Source organism: Rhinolophus sinicus, chromosome 15, assembly GCF_057876585.1.
Source record: "Rhinolophus sinicus isolate RSI-liver-muscle chromosome 15, RSI-T2T, whole genome shotgun sequence".
Lineage (NCBI taxonomy): Eukaryota > Metazoa > Chordata > Mammalia > Chiroptera > Rhinolophidae > Rhinolophus > Rhinolophus sinicus.
In genome coordinates this window covers 75569807-75588565 of record NC_142515.1, presented here as the reverse complement: position 1 = coordinate 75588565, position 18759 = coordinate 75569807, and the positions used below count along the sequence as shown (strand labels likewise).

Genomic DNA, 18759 nt, shown 5'->3' with positions numbered 1-18759 from the left:
AACTAGACAGCACAGGTCCAGATCTAACCACCACTTCACAGGAAACGGGGACAGAGGAACAAAGGAAATGACACCATGAGGATGCAGATGGGAAAACAGACTGCAGAAGTTCTATGGGGCAAACGACGAGGTTTGCTCAAATAAATCGTTAAGGAAAAGGGAAAAAAGGGGAGGACAGGAAACCTAAAGATAGAAGAGAGTTAAAAGATATATATCGACCTAACTGAAATCTGTGGCATTACTTAGATCCTGGTCAAACAAATGGTTTTAAAAAAAAAAAAGAGAGAAAATTAGAAAAACAATTTCTAGATATATGTTAAGAAATTACTGTTAATTTTTAGGTTGTAATAATACCATTATAACTACATTTCTTTATGAGTCATTTTTAAGAAATGTGTTCTAAAATATTTATGGATAAAATGCTTGGGAGTTACTTAAATGTTAACGAGGTAGGGGGTGGAAGCACTCAGATGAAGGAAAATTAAAAGAATTCGCTGCTACCGCGTTTCCCCCAAAGTAAGACCCAGCCGGACAATCAGCTCTAATGTGTCTTTTGGAGCAAAAATTAATGTAAGACCCGGTCTTACATTATATAAGACCCGGTCTTATAGGAAAATAAGATCGGGTCTTATATTAATTTTTGCTCCACAAGATGCATTAGAGCTGATTGTCCGGCTGGGTCTTATTTTTGGGGGAACACAGTAGCAGACCCACTCTTACAGAATAACTAAAGGAAGTTCTTCAAATAGATACGAAATTGTAAGGGAAAGAATCTTAGTTCAAAAAGGAAGAAAGAAAAAGCAACAGAAAAAGTATAAATATGGGTACATAAAATAGATTAACCTCCTTACAAGTTTCTTAAACCATGTGATGATTGAAATAAAAATAGTAACATCATCCGATGCTCAAGACAATAAGTAATAATAAAGGGACCTAAACTGAAGAAAGGTTTCCACACTTCCCTCAAAGTGGTAAAAGTGACACCAGTATGTCACACGTTTATAAGGTAAAATCCAGAGAAACCACTAAGAAAACTATACAAAGCAATATGCTCCAAAGACTGAAATAAATCAAGATAGAATCCTAAAAAACATTTAAGTAACCCCCTAGGAAGGAAAGAAGAGAAACAGAGGAACAAGAAACAAAAAAAACACGGCGGGCCGGCCCGGTGGCTCAGATGGTTGGAGTACCATGCTCCTAATGCCAAGGTCGCCGGTTCAAGATTGTGAACAACAGCTCTCCCTGAAGCTGGACTGCCATGAGCAGCCAGAGGTTGGCATGAGCTGCTGCGAGCTGCCGTGTGCTACCAGGAGCAGCAGGTAGCCAGTGTGAGTGGCCAGCTGTCATCATGAGTGGCCAGCGGAGCGCAAGGTTCATAACACCAGCATGGGCCAGAGAGCTGTGTCCTACACAACTAGACTGAGAAACAATGGCTTGAACCGGAGTGGGCGGGGGGGGGGGGAGGCGGAAGAAGGGGGGGAAAATAAATAAAAAATAATTAAAAATAAAATAAAAGAAAAAAGAAAAAGAGAAAGAAAAATAAAATGACAGACTTAAGCCCTAACATACCAATAATGACTTTAAATGTAAATGGTCTAAATATGCCAAGTGAAAGGCAAAGACTGACAAAGTAGATAAAAAGAGACCCAATTACATGCTATTTACAAGATACTTCAAATTCAACTATGTGTGTTGAAAGTAACGATTTTAAAAAGACACAACATGTAAACATTCACTTAAAAAAAAACAGAAACAAGCGTATTCAAGACATACATAATACCCCCCTCAGAAAAAGTAGGTTTCAGAGCAAAGTAAATTACTACCGTGTTTCCCCGAAAATAAGACCTAGCCGGACAATCAGCTCTAATGCGTCTTTTGGAGTAAAAATTAATGTACTAAAATAAGACCGGGTTTTATATAATACAAAATACAATATAATATCTGGTCTTATTTTACTGTAAGACTGGGTATAATATAATACTGGGTCTTGTATTAATTTTTGCTCCAAATGACACATTAGAGCTGATGGTCCGGCTAGGTCTTATTTTCGGGGAAACACGACAGAGACGAGCGACACATAATGATAAAAAGACTGATCAACCAGGAAGGCATAAGTATCCTAAATGTGTACACACCAAACAACAGAGCCTCTTACTTATGAAGCTGAAAGGAGAAATGAACAAATGCACAATTATAGCAGGGACTTCGACACCCTTGGCAACTGATGGAAATACTGGACAGAAAAGCAGCAAGAATTAAATCAGAACACAATCAACCACTCTAACTAACCTAACTAATCTAACCAATCTAATTAATATAAACAGCACATTCCAGCTAACGACAGAATATACTTATTTTCCCCCAAACAACCATGGAATATTCACTAAGATGGACCCTATTCTGGGCCATAAAATAAACCTCAACAAATTTAGAAGAACTGAAATCATCTAGACTACGTTCTTTGGACATAATTAAGTCAAACTACAGCAGGACAATGCAAAAATCTCTAAACACTTGGCAATTAAACACACTTCTAAATAAGCCAGGAGTCAAAGAGGAAGTCTCAAAAGAAATAAAATAGAGAATTGAGTAAAAAGAAAAATATAACAGAGCAGAATTCATGGAAAGCAGTTAAGGCACTGCTGAGAGGAGAACTTACAGCATTAAGATGCTTATGTTAGAAAACAGGAAAAGTCGCTACCACAAGAAACTGGAAAAAAAGCAAAATCCATCCAAAGAAAGGAGAAGGGAGAAAAGCAAAAGGATGAGAGCAGAAATCAATGATATTGGAAACAATAGAGAAAAGCAGTGAAACAAAAAGCTGGTTATTTTTGAACAGTAACGTCACTGAGGCCTTCCCCCTGGGGGCCCCTGCTGCCACACTGCCCCCTGTAGGCCACTGTGTGCTACGGCTCCTGTGCTCCACAACTTCAGGGGCTGCCAGACACAGAGAAGAAACACCAATCCCATACCACTCCTGGCCAGGCCCTGAATGTCCAGACAGTGGAGGCTTCCAGTATGACTCCTCCCTCCTGCTCTCCCTCCACTTCAGCCCACTGGCCACCTCACCAGGCCATGTTCGGACCAGGATTAGCCCTGCCCCATAGCTTTTACACTTGTGTCTGTGCTTAGGACACTTCTGCCCTATATTCATGTCAATATTAGACACACACAATGGAAGATTATTCATCCACAAGAAAGAAGTCTGACGCCTGCTACTACCTGGATGAACCCTGAGGACATGATGTTCAGTGAAATGAGCCAGACACAGAAGGACAAATACTGTGTGATCCCACTCATAGGAGGTCCCCAGAGGAGTCAGATTCAGAGAGACAGGAAGTAGATGGTGGTGCCGGGGGCTGGGGGAGCAGAGGGGATACAGTTTCTGTTTGGGACAATAAGAAAGTTCTGGAAATGGGATAGTGTTGATGGTCGCACAACAGTGCCAATATACTTAATGCCACTAAAGTGTACTCAAAAGTGGTTAGCATGGTTTTCTGTCATGTATTTTACAGAGGGGGAGGGGTGGGAGAGAGGGATTGAGAGAGAGAGAAAAGCAAGGTAGAACAGAGCCTGGCAAACATTTTCAGCAAAGGGCCAAAGAGTAAATGTTTTTGGTCTCTTTCCCAACTACTCAAATCGGCCCTTCCAACACAAAAGCAGCCACAGATAATAGGCAAACAGATGGGCGTGACTGTGCCAATAAACCTTTATTTGCCAAAACAAGAGGGCCGGATCTGGCCCGTAGACCTGAGTCTGCTGGCCTGGGATGTGGAGCACACCATCACGTGGACTTATTTATGTGTATGTTTATGCTTGTTTATGCACCGAATGTCTCTGGGACAGTCATGTCTCCAGGTAAAAGAAGGGAGAATATCCACTGTGTGACTTTTGGTACCTTCTGGGTTTTGACACATTTAAAATTTTTACTTATTTGCAAAATCTAAAACAAACAAAAGAGAACAAGGAAGGCTGAACTCTCCACCTGGGATGCAGAGACAGAAGCAGTGTGAGGGGGTCAGCCTGAGAGAGATCACCAGGAGGCGAGCCAGAAGGTCCAGCAGAGGCCGAGGGCCGCGCCCAGAGCGCTGGCGGGACGGCCACTTACCCGAGCCTGACATTGGCATACAGCTCCCGTGCTGTCCGCGTCTCACGCTTCCGCACGATCTCCGCGTCATACCAGAAGCCCCGATCCTTCGGGTTGTCAGGGTTGTAGTTGAGCATGACCTCCTGGCCCACCTCCAGCTCCTGCCACTTGAAGATATGTCGGGCACGGGCACGGACGTCCCGGGAACTCATCTGGACCACTCCATTCTCCGGGTAGCTGGGAGGAAAAGCCCATGCTCAAACCCCAGGGTAACACTGGGCCACATTCCCTCCACGGAGAGAGGAGCCGAGGCAGAGAAGGTCATACATGACACAGATTTGGGTTATTCTCATCACAGAAGCATGTTTCGCCCCCTCTCCAATTATCTCATTTGCTGTTGTCAAAAATTCACAGGTACAGAAGACATGTTTCAATTACAGAAGTGTTATGGATTGATCTACGTTCCCCCAAAAAGATATGTAGGCCTAACTCTGGTACCTGGGAAAGGAACATTATTTGGAAATAGGGTCTTTGCAGATGTTAATTTGATTACAAGTTAAGATGAGGTCATGCTGCCTTAATCCAATGACTGGTGTCCTTATAAGAAGGAAAGAGTGACAGAAAATGACTGGAGTGACACAGCCACAAGCCAAGGACTGCCAGCCACCACCAGAAGCTGGAAGAGGCAGGAAGGATCTTCCCCTACAGATTTCGGAAAAATCACGACCCTGCCTGCACCTTGATTTGGGACTTCTAGCCTCAACTGTGAGAGAATGAACTGTTTTTATGTCACCCAGCCTATGGCACTTTGTTATGGCAGCCCTGGGAAACTGATACAAAAAGAAATTTGGGAAGGGAAAAACTTTAACTTTTTCCACATGCACATATTGAAAGATTTTTGTAGAGGTACATTTTTTCATTTATGTAAATATAATACATTGGATATTAGCATACAATAGGAAGTCATTATCTGGATATGAAAGAATATCCCAGTAGCCTCATAATAGGCATAAAATTGGGCTATTCTATCAGAAACAAAGGAGGGGGACAACTCCAAGACTGCTGTATTGCCTGGTGCTCATTATTTTCACTAGTAAACCACCAAGAACAAAAGGGCCAGATAGCATATATTTTTGGCTTTGTAAACTAGAAGGTCTGTCATGAATACTCACCCTGCAGCAATCACCAAGAAAGCCGTCTCAGATGATATGCCATTGCATATTGCAATATGCAAACAAATGGGCACTGATGTGTTTCAATAAAGCTTTACTTACCAAACAGGTGGTGGGCCAGATTTGGCCCTGGGGCTGAAGTTTGCAACCTCTAACCAAGAGTATGGGAATCTTGCATCTACTGTGATTCACTCATTCAATTACTCCAATTTTATGGAGCTAAGCTTAGGATATGCCAGAAACGGGAGTAGGCAGTAGGGAGTCCCAGATGAAGCCCAAGACCCCTAGAATGTGAGCACCTTGCAGGCAAGCATGTTTGCGTTGTTATAGACTGAACTGTATCCCTTCCCAACTTCATATACCAGCAGCGCCAAAAAAAACGTATACAAGTGGACGCTTTGGTCATCGTTTCTCAAACAGTAGTTCACGGTCATCAGAAGTGTCTAGAGGGCCGGCCTGGTGGCTCCGGTGGTTGGAGCACCATGCTCCTAACATGGAGGTCACCGGTTCGATTCCCACATGGGCCAGTGAGCTGCCCCCTCTACAGCTAAGATTGTGATCTGGGCTGCTGTGAGCTGCCATATGCTGCCATGAGTGGCCGGCAGCCATCGGGAGTGCAAGGCTCCTAACACCAGCATGGGCCAGGGAGCTGTGTCCTACACAACTAGACTGAGAAACAACGGCTTGAACGGAAGGGACGGGGGAGATGGAAGGGAAGGAAAAAAAAAAGAAGTGTCTAGAAGCTGATGGTAACTATTTCGAGCACCTCTTGTAATTGCAGAAGTCAAACACGACTTGTATTCATCTTTTGTTATGGGTATATATTGAGTATTACAGTTTTAATAGTTTTTTTTCCTTTCTTAAAACGTGTATATATTTTTTTGACACCCTCTGTATTAAAGCCCTACCCTCCAATGTGATTCTATTTGGAGACGGGTTCTTTAGGGAGGCAATTAAGGTTAAATGAGATCATATGGTTGGGGCCCTAATCTGATGGGATTGGTATCCTTAAAAGAGGAGACCACAGAATTCTCTTTCCAGGTGTCCAGAGAAAAGGCCATGTGAGGACACAGTGAAAAGACGGCCATATACCTGCCAACACCTTGATCTTGGACTTCCAGCCTCCAGAACTGTGAAAATAAATGTCTGATGTTTAAGCCCCCCATCATGTGGTATGTTGTTACAGCGGCCTAAGCCTAGTAAATCACCCTCTGTGTTCACCATTGCCCTGTGCCCAGCACAGGGCCTGGCACATACCAAGTGCTCAATAAATACTCCCGCATTGCAGTGAAGGAGAGGACAAACAACACGTAAGGTGGTTTCACACAGTAACACGCAGTTATGAACATAAAACAGGAAATGGTGCGATTCTGCCTGGAAGATCAGAGCAGAATTCTCAAAAGAGAGCTAAGGAGGGGTCAGCCCAGCTTTGGGTCTCTGTGACGTTAGACCTCTAGGGGTGGCCTCCTGTGTAGTTTGAGAGTGTGAGTGTGGGGGCCCCAAATCCCCAAGGCTATACCAAACTCCAGGGCCACCTGCCCACGACACTCACTCGTCATATTTCACGTGATAAATGACGTCCTCTTCCAGGGTTGAGCAAGAGGTCGAACTGCAGGGCTCGTCCTGGGACGGTGCCTTCCTTGTCACCCTGACAACCTGCGCCTCAAACCAGGCTCCCATGTTCGTGTCCCGAGCGTCCACGTACTCATTGACCTGCGAGGAAAAAGAAACTCTCTCATCCAGCCCAGGGAAGGAACTCTGATCAGCAGCACTGACAAGGACCTGTTTTGGTTCTTGGTACCGGATGCTTCAGGCCTGGGCCGCAAACCCAAATGCATGCAGTGGGCTTTCTCATGCAGTGAGGTGTCTCAGGCACTGTGGCCATTTGGGGCCTGGTCACTCTCTAATGTGAGGGCCGTCCTGGACACTGTGGGGTGTTGAGCAGCACCTCTGGCCCCACCCACTAGCTTATGTCAGCAGCACCCCCAGTCGTGACAACCTCAGGTGTGCCCAGATGTTGCCAGTGTCCTAAAGGGGCAGGATCACCCTTGCTGTGCCCACCAAGGAGGCCAGAACTGCCCCTTTTTCAAGAGAAGTTGGGAATCCAGATCATTTTGTGAAATTTCATCATCTTAGAAGGTGGTAGCAAATTCAGAACTTTTACAGCCATTGCAGAGGCCACAGAGAAGACATCTGCAGGCCCAGACCAGGGATTCTGCTCAGGGAGCAAGAAGGAATCTGGAGTAGTGTTGTTCCTGACCAAAAAACCTCAGAAGCTTCAGGTTTTCACGGCAGGACTGGGGGTGCCCAGTCAAAGGGATGGAGGGGAGCTGGCTGGCCCGCATGAGCTTGTGGCTACAGGGTGGGGGCGGGGGGCATGGGCCTGGAGAGTGTTTCCTGGGGGTGCAGAGACTAGCCTGACAGGGAGTACCCCCAACCCTTCTGCAGGAGCCTCACCTTGTACAGGCCGAGCTCTGTCTCGTCCCATACATCCTCATCCGCTAAGCCCGCCTTCCCATCCGTCTCCATGGTCGCCTCGCCGCTGTTGGAGGACTTGTCTGACTCGCTCTGGCCCAGGCAGCAGCCGGAATCTGTGTCAGAAAGCTCAGAGTCCCGCTCCTTGCTGCTGCTGGCGGGGAGTACAAGGCTTTGCCGGACCAGAAGCTGGATGGTGTCATTAAGGCGAACGTCATAGTCAAAGAGGGTGTGGCCATCCTCCATCTGCAGAGACATAAGACAGAAGTCACTTACCTGCCACACATTTAGTGTATGTCTGCTGAGCGCCGGGCAGCGGGAACACACCCGAGAAAAGGACCTAATCTGCTCTCGGCTTATGGGACAATAAAACCTGCCCAGGGGGAGGGGGATCACAGTGTGCGGGATATAAATGATAAACGTCTAAGTATTGCTTTGTCTTGTGCACCTGAAACTAGTAAAATTAAAAAACAAAACAAAACAAAAAAAAACCTGCCCATTGCTGGGGTGGCCAGATGGCTCAATTGGTTAGAGTGCGATCTCTGAACAGGATTGCCGGTTCGATTCCCACACGGGCCAGTGAGCTGCGCCCTCCACAACTAGACTGAAGACAACGAGCAGCCGCTGAGCTTCAGGAGGGGCGGCCAGATGGTTCAGTTGGTTATAGCGCAAGCTCTTAACAAAGTTGACGGTTCAATTCCCGCATGGGATGGTGGGCTGTGCCCCCTGCAACTAAAGACTGAAAAACGGCAACTGGACTTGGAACTGAGCTGCGCCCTCCACAACTAGACTGAAGGACAATGACTTGACTTGGAGGTGACAGGTTCTGGAAAAACACACTGTTCCCCAATATCCCCCAATTAAAAAAAAAAATTAGAACACCTGTCCACTGCTGCTGATACCCCTTCTGCAGGATCCCTAGACCCTCTCAAATGAGGACTCCTGGTGCCATACAGTGAATGTCCCCATGAGTACACAGCATAATCCCGTGCCCCTGTGATGTGGACACACACTGGGTATCAAAGAGATTTTCTTAATACTTTATGTTTTTCAACTTTTATTGTAGTAAACATGCATCATTGCCTTTATCACTGGTTCTCAATCAAGGGTGATCCTGCTCCCAGGGGACACTGGTGTGCGATGTCTGGGGACATCTGTGGTTGTCACAACAAGGTGGGGTTGACGGGGGGTGCTCCTGGCATCGAGTGGGTGGGGCCAGATATGCTGCAAAAAATCCCCGTGCCCAGGACAGCCCCCCACAATGACCCAGCCCTCATGTCAGCTGTGCTGAGGGGGGGAGACCTGGCCTACGTGAACCCAAAGACAACCCCCCCCAAATCCACCAGTTTCCTTTGGAAGGCTCCAGCTCAAATAGCCCATTCAGGGCAGCTGCTCTGACCCATTAACTCCACCCCTCTATTAACCCCTTTATGCTAATTTCGCCCACACTATTCGCCTAACAGGACCCCATGGCCAGCACAGCTCAACAATCTGTACCCTGGGTGTGACTCAGCAGGTGTGCAAGGGAGTTTTGTCTTCTGAGTGGCATCCCGGTGGCACAAAAGGACAAGGAGTGACCTTTTATTAGAAACTGTCCCATGGCACTCCACCAACACCCAATAAGGATCTGCCAGTGTATCTTGTTCTATCCAAATGCCCCTAAGGCAGGCCTGCCCCCAACCCTGGGGCACTGTGACCTTGGGGCCAATCATTCTCTGTGGGGCCGTCCTAGGCACTGTGGGGTGCTGAGCAGCGTCCCTGGCCCCACTCCCTTGATGCCAGGAGCACCCCCACTTGTGACAACCACAAATGTCCCCAGATGCCCAGTGCCCTCTGCAAGCAGACAACCTGGTTCAGAAGTAGTGCCCTAAAGAAAAGGGAAAAGAAAGAGAATCATACACAAAAGATTAACTTTGCCTCCTTCCCAATTTTCACCAAAAGCTGGTGGGTTCAAAGGGCTGGTTGCCATTAATATGCACACAGCCCTGGGGGTCACAATGGCGGCAGGTTCCAGAGTCCAAGGTGATCCTTCACTCCAGTGGTTATTCTTCTTTCTTCATCACAAACTTGAGAATCTGACAGATAAGGACCCCTCTCTCCCAGATAAATGCACCTCAACACATCAATACTTGCCTATAGCTGCAGGGGCTGCCAGGGCCCCTCTAAAGACCCCCAGATGTCCAAGGCACACTCTACCTGCTCACCCAGCATGAAGTGAGCCTCTGATATGCCTGGCACTGCCCAGGTACCACAGGTAGCCAGGGAATGAGACTAGCGCCAGCCCTCCAACACAGGGCAACACAGGATAGCCATGACACCGGGTAGAGGTGACACAGATGAGAAGAGACAGACAAGTCAACCTGTGCACCCCTGTTCACAGTAACTTCAGGGTGGAAACAACCCAACTGTCCATTGATGGTCCATCCAGACAACGGAATATTACTCAGCCATGAAAAGGAGGGTGGCACTGACACTTGCCACACCGTGGATGGACCTTGAACACACAGTGCTCATGAGAGAAGCCAGACACAAAAAGCCACACGGTATAATTCCAGCAATATGAAATGTCCACAACAGGCAAATTCAGAGACAGGACGTGGGTTAGCGTTTGCCAGGAGTTGGGGGAGGAAGATGGAGAATAGGGGAGTGATAGCTAAAAGGTGCAGGGTTTCCTTTGGAGGTGATGAAAAGTCCTAAAATTGACTTGGTGATGGTCACAAACTTCTAGGAATATAGAGAATACTGAATATGTGAATTACACATGTGAAGGAAAAAAAAGAGAGAAGACAGTCTGAAAAGGCTACATATGATCCCAAATACAGACAGTCTCCAACTTACAAGGGTTCAACTTACAATTTTTCAACTTTGCATTGGTGTGACAGCGATACAAATTCAGTAGAAACTGTATTTCGAATCTGGAATTTGGATCTTTTCCAGGGCTAGCGATAGGCAGTACGATACTCTCCTGTGACACCGGGTGGCAGCAATGAGACGACTGTGGCCAGCTGGAGGTTAACGTAAGTGAGCACGTTTACGGAAGGCTGGGCTACCTGTGATGTTCGGTAGTGTATTGGATGCGTTTTCCACTTACGGTATTTTCAGCTTACGATGATGGGTATATCGGGACATAACCCATCATAATCAAGGAGCATCTGTATATGACTCTAAAAAAGGCAAAACTATGAAGACAGTGAAAGGATCAGCGGATGCTCAGAGGTGGCAGGAGGGATGACGAGGTGTGGCACAGAGGACTTTAGGACTTTAGGACTGTACGATATAATATTGGATACATGTCCTCATACATTTGTCCAAACCCATGGGATTTATGATACCAAGAGTGACTTCCTAATGTCAATTACGGACCTCGGTTGATGACGATGTGTCAGTGTAGATTCATCAGTTGTCACAAATGCACCACTCTGGTGCCTGATGTCACCAGTAGGGGAGGCTGTGCCTATGGGGGAGGAGCATATGGGAAATCTTGGAACCAGTCTCTTCGTTTTGCTGAGAAATTAAAATTGCTCTAAAAGATAAAGTTTGTTAATTAAAAAAGAAAGATGGAGAGACAAGTGTCCCCAGTATAACTGACAGAGAAACCAGCAGAGGACAAGCCAAACGGCACTAAAAAGGACAAAGGACAAACAAGATGCTCTCACCCCAGGGCCCAGCAGGTCCATGGTTAGGCAGACACCTCCTCATTTGAGGGCGGGTCATTCTCTGTGGGGCATTGAGCAGCATCCCTGGCCTTTACCCACATACGATGACAGGAGTACCCCCAGTCATGACCATCACAGATGTCCCTAGACATGGCCTAGTGTCTCTTGGAGGGGCAGAGTAACCCCACAGTGAGACCCAGTGAGCTAGAGACCCTCACATGTGTGCCAGAGGAATACGGACACCAGTGTCCCTAGTATGCTCACAGCAGCATTATTTATAAGCAAAACTGGCTGACTCATACAAAGGAGTATTACACAGCTGTGTGCGACAGTGAAACACAGCAGAGTAGAAGGGTCTCCCACACACATCAAGGGAAACAAGGACAATTTCAGAGGATGGGACATAAACCCAGCCACCTGGACAACAGAGAGGCAGGGACAAAGCTAAGCCAGGAGGGAGCACGCGGTCAGATTTCTGTTTCACCAAGAGCAGCGGACAGAGGCCATGCTGGAGAGAAGAGAGGCCAAGGTGGGGGGCAGAGCTAAGAGATGAGATAGAATGCTCCATAATGGCCAGTGCCTGGGGTTACATAGTGGGAGGGAAAGGACGGGTCACGTAGAGTCTGAGGCAGGAGGAATCCTGGTTTGGCTTCAGCACACACACTGATCCTCTCATGGTATTTTACTGACGCCTCCCAACGCTTGAGCCCCTCGCTGGGCCTGACGAGGGCCCTTGCATCCCTGACTGGTCAGGAAGCCAGGCTGACAGAAGCATACTGACTTGCTCAGGACTGCGCTCCACGGAAGCGGCGATGTGCCTCCCAGTGCAAGGGGGGGGACAGAGGCACAAACATGGCAGGTCGTGGGCAGGGAAGGGGACACGGGCTGGGCCAGAGCTCCACCTTCAGGACATAATTCACAAGCTGGTCTGGCTGCTTCCAAAGGCCCCTTCTGGAAAGTTCCAGAAGGGCACTGCAGTCAGTAGGAAGAAGTGTGCATGACTGTTTGCTATGGCGAGGTATGTGTGTATGCCCCTCCCCCACCCCTCCCCCAAAGAACCATTCAGGAACCATGGGGGAAGAGAGGCTGGGCCCAGGCCTGCCTCACGCCAATGTGTCCACGTGATGTGATGGCACAATCTAAGTGTGTGGGTTCATTATCAAGATCCTAAAATGCCAACTGAGGCTAACAGCATTAATAAAAGCTATAAAAGCTGAATGACAAGTGAGCTGTACCTTATATTAGAGATTCTAATGTTAAAAGTAAACCTGGCGTTAAAATTCTACATAACCGGGGCCGGCCCGGTGGCTCAGGCGGTTAGAGCTCCGTGCTCCTAACTCCGAAGGCTGCTGGTTCGATTCCCACATGGGCCAGTGGGCTCTCAACCACAAGGTTTCCAGTTCAATTCCTCGAGTCCCACAAGGGATGGTGGGGCGGGTTGGAGTGCGTCTTCTCAACCACAAGTAGGCTCTCAACCACAAGGTTTCCAGTTCGACTCCCGCAAGGGATGGTGGGCTGTGCCCACTGCAACTAGCAACGGCAACTGGACCTGGAGCTGAGCTGTGCCCTCCACAACTAAGACTGAAAGGACAACAACTTGAAGCTGAACAGAACCATCCACAACTAAGATTCAAAGGACAACAACTTGACTTGGGAAAAAAAGGCCTGGAAGTACACACTGTTCCCCAATAAAGTCCTGTTTCCCTTCCCCAATAAAATCTTAAAAAAAAAAACAAAAAAAACTTTGATTTTAAAAAAAAGAAAATTAAAAAAAAAAAAAAATTCCACATAACCAAATTTCCAGTGAAAATCCCTGAACTTGCCTGTTGTAAAATCTGTAGCTGTCCCTAGATCTGTTTGCACACAGGCTACACACAGCAGGGTCTGCCTAGACATCGATTGTATAAATTCAGCGTAGTGCTCAGTGCTTGGCAAATTCAGGTTTTGCTTTTTGGAACTTTCTGGGATTTTCTCCCTGGATATTTTTGATCCACGGTTGACTGAATCCATGGATACGAAACCCGCGGATACAGAGGACTCACTACATGTGGCTTTGGGCAGTTAACCCTGTAGTGCCGATTCAGGCCTAAAGGCAGAACTGCCGACCGTATTTAAATTATGTCTCTCTCTTTTAATCCAAGTATGCTTCCTGGACATTTGAAATTTTGAGCCACGAGCATCATGTAAAACTAATCACATACATGATTTAATAACTAAACACCCGGTTCCTTTTGGAAACTTGGATTACAAGCTCGTCATGTTTACTGTGTCTGCCCACTCACTGCCCCGTGACATTTTTCAGTGATACTTTTCAGGGTGCTGGGTGCTGCCCAAAAACACAAGAGGGTAGAAAATAAATGCCACTGGGTTTGGCATGTGATGGCTCTCTGGTTGGCTTAGAGGTGGATGGGATACAAACCAGATTGCAGGATCTTAACGAGGGTGGTGTGAGCCTTGTACCAAGATGGACCTAGAGCTCAAGGAGAGAGGAAGTGGGAAACCTCTCTGCCTCTCTTCCTAGGGATGCAGCCCCGGCCCCCCACCTTCCCATGTCAGCCTCCAGGCCTCTGCAGCAACCTGAGGTGCAGGCCAGACAGAGCGACTAGAGAGAAGAAAACGCAAGAAGCAGGGTCCCAGGTATGGCAGAGGGGACACAACTTCCCACTCAGGAAGCAGTGAGCAGAGGACAGCACTTCAAGGCCAAGCGTGACCCCTCCCTCCCATCCTAGCCCCTCATGCACATGGAGAGGGCGAATGGGGCATGACAAGTGAACTATGCCCTTTGACCCCACGGGGACACAGCTGAGAATATGCCCTGGAGCAATATTTGGGGGCCATAGTCTCACAGGGGTACAGAGGAGCCTAAGTGATGCAGGATGATGCCACCATGCTTATGCCAAAGGAAATGTGCACGCATGTATTCTCAGGCTGGAAATTTTCTTCACCTTCCAGTTTCTAGTATAGCAAAAACGATGGATCTAAGTCACGTCACCAAAAGCTCTTTGGGGTCCTCAATCGCTTTGGAGGTTGGAAAGACTGAGACTAAACAGTTTGAGCATCCCTGCTCTGGAAAAACTGCTTCATCGCACTGCCCTGGGGGACCTGTTCTAGCACATTCCACGACAGTGCTGTTCCTGACAGTAAAACCTGACTGCACCAAACCAGAGGCTGGATCAAAGCACAGGGTGATTGGCACACTATGGCACACCTGACAGTTCTGGCCTGAACCTGTTTTTATAAATAAAGTGTATTGTGACTCCTCCAGAAACATGCCCACTCATTTACATACCGTTTATGGCTGCTTTCCCACTCCAATGGTAGAGGTGAGAAGTCCCCAGAGATAAATATTTACTATTGGGCCTTTTACAGACAGGGTCTGCTGACCCCTGGCTTAGAGGGCGTGCCCTCCAGCTGGGAGTTCTTTGGGGTGGGGGAGGGGACCCTCCCTCAAGCAGCCTGAAGGACAGGTCCCTGCCAGGGAACTGTCTTATTTGCTGCCTGACCCTGCCCTTTAGGAAGATAAGGCGGCATTCAGGAAAGGCCAATACAACAGGGATATTTGGTGGGGCACTGTGACCTTCAAAAGGCCTTTCCGAGGACACCATTTCAATTGAGCTTTCAGACTGACCTGAACACAGCCTTTCAGCCCAACATGCCAATTTAGCTGTTTTCCTAAAGTAAATCATCTACAAAATTAGTAGTTAAGTCAGGGCATTTCTGTCCCCAAGGGGACACTTGGCAACATCTGGAGACATCTGTGGTTGTCACGATGGGGGGTGCTCCTGGCATTGAGTGAGAGGGACCAGGGATGCTGCTTAACACCCCACAGTGCCCAGGACGGCCCCCCACAGAGTGACCTGGCCCCAGTGTGAGCAGTGGGGGGAACCCTGAGCTGATTTGTTGCGTCTTTGTGAGCCAGGCATGGTGCTCATTCCTTCATGTCTATTACGTCACTCAGTTCTCACCATACCACAATGTGGTAGGTCCACAATTAGCCCTGTTTGAACAGTCATGCCCAGCCACTTAGCCAGGGGATTGGTGAAGATTATGTAAAGCGCAAAGGATTGTACCTGAGCCTGTTAAAGACTGTGCCACAAATGATAGCTATGGTTATTGTTATGGGCAGCCAAAAACAAGCACCAGATGCCTCTCCCCTTGCAGAAGCTGGGCCTGCAGCCCCGAAGTCCCTTCCCCCACACACTCCCTGCATTTCCGCCAATCAAGTGACATAACCGCCAACCCATTCAGCCAAACAAGCCACCACGAAACCCTCCCATATCCTGAAAACTCAGCTATGTTCTGCTTTATGGTCTTAGTTAAACTCACTGCAGACCTTGGACTGCTATGCCATATTTCTTTAAAAGGGGGGCGGGGGAAGGACTGTGTACACTCTCTAGAACATTCTAGAAAAATAACTTTCTTGCTCCCACTGGAAATTGTACTTTCTTTCACTATTAGTCTATCTACAGACTTTAGTTGCTTCAAGCTGCTGTTGTGTGCGCCTTCGTTCCCCACCCTCCTGTCACTGTCCACACCTCCTAGCGGCCAGGCCAGTTCCGGACCAGGCAACCTTGGGGAAATTGCATCAGGCTAGGAGGCCTGGCTTCCTTACCCAGAAGACAAAACAACCATGTGTCCCTTCACAAAGCTGCCGAGTGGGGCACTGGCAAGGAGCATGGGGAGCAGTTACAGAGGTTACCTTCTGGTAAGAGCCCTGTATCTCATCACCGACAGCCTTAAGATTAAAGGCGTGATGTATGCATCTAACGTACATTGGTGTTGCTGTCATCATCACATTATAACTCACACAGACGTTACAAGGACTTTTTGAATGGGTCAAATGTTATGTGACGAATGGAGATAGGGGTTGGTTGTATGGATGTAGACATTTGTCAGAACTCCAAATGGTCTGCCTAAGAAGTGTGTCTTGCTACATATAAATTTTACCTAAAAGAACAATAAAAACCACAAAAAGTGAATTCTAGTTAATGACGGGCACACCGAGCATTTAGGGGTGACGTAAACTAGTGTCTGCAGCTTCCTCTAAAATGCATCCCAAAAAATAAAAACGGGTTGGTGAACGGATAAAGACAGAGAGAGCTGGATGATAAAGCGACCACACAAAATGTCAGTGGCAAAATCTACGGGTAGGTGTTTGTGTTCATGTTCTTTCAGCTTTTCTGCATGTTTGAAATATAAAAATTAAAATGCACAGTGCCTGGCACACATGAGGCATTCAAAATTATGAGCTCCCTTGATCTTGAGAGGACTAGATTCAACCTGCCTTTGAACTACGTCATGAACTGTTTGGAAGGCACATGCAGGAGGTTTTCAGAAACTCTGTGAAAGGACCTTCTGCTGAAAAAATAGACTGAGTGGCAAATCAGAATCAGTGTGGATGCCACAAAAATGAGCCACCATTGGAAGAAGCGGGAGAAAGAGAGCACCCCAAGCGAGCTTCACGCACACCCCTGCCTTTTCTCAACAAGCACGCGACAGCACAAATCCCCAAATTCGCAGTATCAGCTTCCCCTCCCCAGGCAGGGCGAGTTTAACTCAGTCTTAAGATGTTCAAGTCATCATATCTTTCATAGGGAGGAGGCGAAAGGTCTCCCAGAGCTCCACAAGCCCAAGAAATTAATCATCACGTCTCATTTTGAATAAGCACACAGGATCCTCCCAGCCCCCAAAATCGTGGCCAGGCGCAGAGCATTTATTTTTCAATCTAGACACCAGATGGCGGCAAGAACCTGTTCAAAACACAAAAACAAAGTCGGGCGCACACAGCCCAACTGAAGACTTTTAATCCAGTCCGATCTCTAGATCTCTAGATCTCTATGCTGTCGTCCCTACAGTCCACCCAACTCCAGCATGGTCCTAGCAGACAGAACCAACACTTTGTTGTACCATCTTCGCCCACTCAGGGAAATCCCACTCACAGGTCGGCCCATGTCCCACCACCCCCCCAAAGACACCGACAAAACTGGAAACCCCCCAAGTGCCACCGGAGAAAGCATCCCAATTATGGACAGCCGCTAAAGCAAGGGTGGCCATTTTAAATGCTACAAGGGGCTGGGGAGAGAGCGCAAAGAGAGGAAACAGAGGAGCAGGGCTTGCAAACCCCCCTCCCCAAAGCACCAGCAGCCCTGCCACCCAGAAAGCAGGCCCAGAATGGCGGAAATTCCTGATTTGCAAGCACTATCTCCAGCCTCTGAATAAGCTGATCCAAATTTCTAGAAAACAAACCCTGTGGGATCAAACACTAAATAGGCATAGGCTGAGGCCACTGGTGTTTCAAAGAACAACCAGGTCCCTCTGTCTTAGTGTTTGAGTAATGATTCTAGGCTCTTCCTCGAAATTCATCAGTCTTCCATCAGCCACCTCCAACTTCTTTACCTAAAGATTATTTTGAGGGAGGCATCAAAAACAGTAAAATGAAAAGGGAGTTTCAGAGCCCAAATGCTACAGATTAGAGTGCCAGCTGCCTGCCGGGTGTGTCAATCTGCGAGTTGAGCCTTTGTTCCTGGCTCAGACATGAGTTTTCTGTGGAGAACATGAAGCGGGACGGGACGAGGGGGGAGAGTATATATGCTGTGGCCGCCAAGGAGCAATGTCTGGAGGAGACAAGAACAAAGCTGCTGGGCGGGTGGGCAGCCTGCAGGGCAGGTTTACCTGCTTGCCCCTGTAGAAAAGCCTCTGCAGGCCTGGCTCCACCTGGAACAGCTCCTGGATCTTCTTCCTCAGCTCTTCCACCTTGGTCAACCTGGACAGTGAGTCCACGGTGTGGGCCACCTTCCCATCCATGGTGCGAACCTGGATCCACATGGTGCCTGCTGGTACTGAGAGGAGCAAAGAATGGAACCCTCAGTCAGTTCTGCCGTCATCACCACAAGACTGTGCCATACTCAGGTCATCTTTGTTTTTGTCCAGTCTGCGGACACCAGGAAACTCCCCAAACGCCCCCTTAACCCCCTAGTCCCCATGGACTGCCAGAGATGGCCCAGGGTCCGGCAGAGCAAATTATGTAGTTAATGCATTAATGACTAGCACCGGTGGAGGATTGAGGAGACAGGAAATTAAGGGAATGCAAACAGCATCTTGGACCACTCAGTCCAACCCACACTCCCCCTTTCAGAGGAAAAGACACATAAGTCCATAGGAAGAAGGACACAGCCAAATGGTGAGGGGCCGAGTTTGTTTGTTCGTTCGTTCATTCATTCAGTCATTCCCTAGATTAATACTGACGCCAAGCGGGAAACCCAAAAGTCCGGCGCAGATCGGAACTTCGGAAGTCCCCAGGAACTCTACTAAGTATGATGGAAGGGGAAGTACCCCACTGGAGACCTGCGAACCCCTGACCCTTCAGTTC

General features: G+C 47.8%; 1 protein-coding gene across 6 annotated transcripts in view; it reads right to left on the bottom strand.

The window, feature by feature from the left end:
* The window catches only part of UHRF1 (ubiquitin like with PHD and ring finger domains 1), a 59657-nt gene that overhangs the window by 15262 nt on the left and 25636 nt on the right, over positions 1-18759 (bottom strand). For all 6 annotated transcript variants that reach the window (XM_088792299.1, XM_074337626.2, XM_019744194.3 and 3 more), the window contains 4 exons: positions 18063-18229; positions 7717-7980; positions 6812-6972; positions 4109-4324 (listed from right to left, as the gene is read on the bottom strand). In XM_088792299.1, the coding sequence (XP_088648425.1) occupies positions 4109-4324; positions 6812-6972; positions 7717-7980; positions 18063-18215 (794 nt within the window). In that variant the 5' untranslated portion in view covers positions 18216-18229. The remainder of the gene's footprint in view (positions 1-4108; positions 4325-6811; positions 6973-7716; positions 7981-18062; positions 18230-18759) is intronic.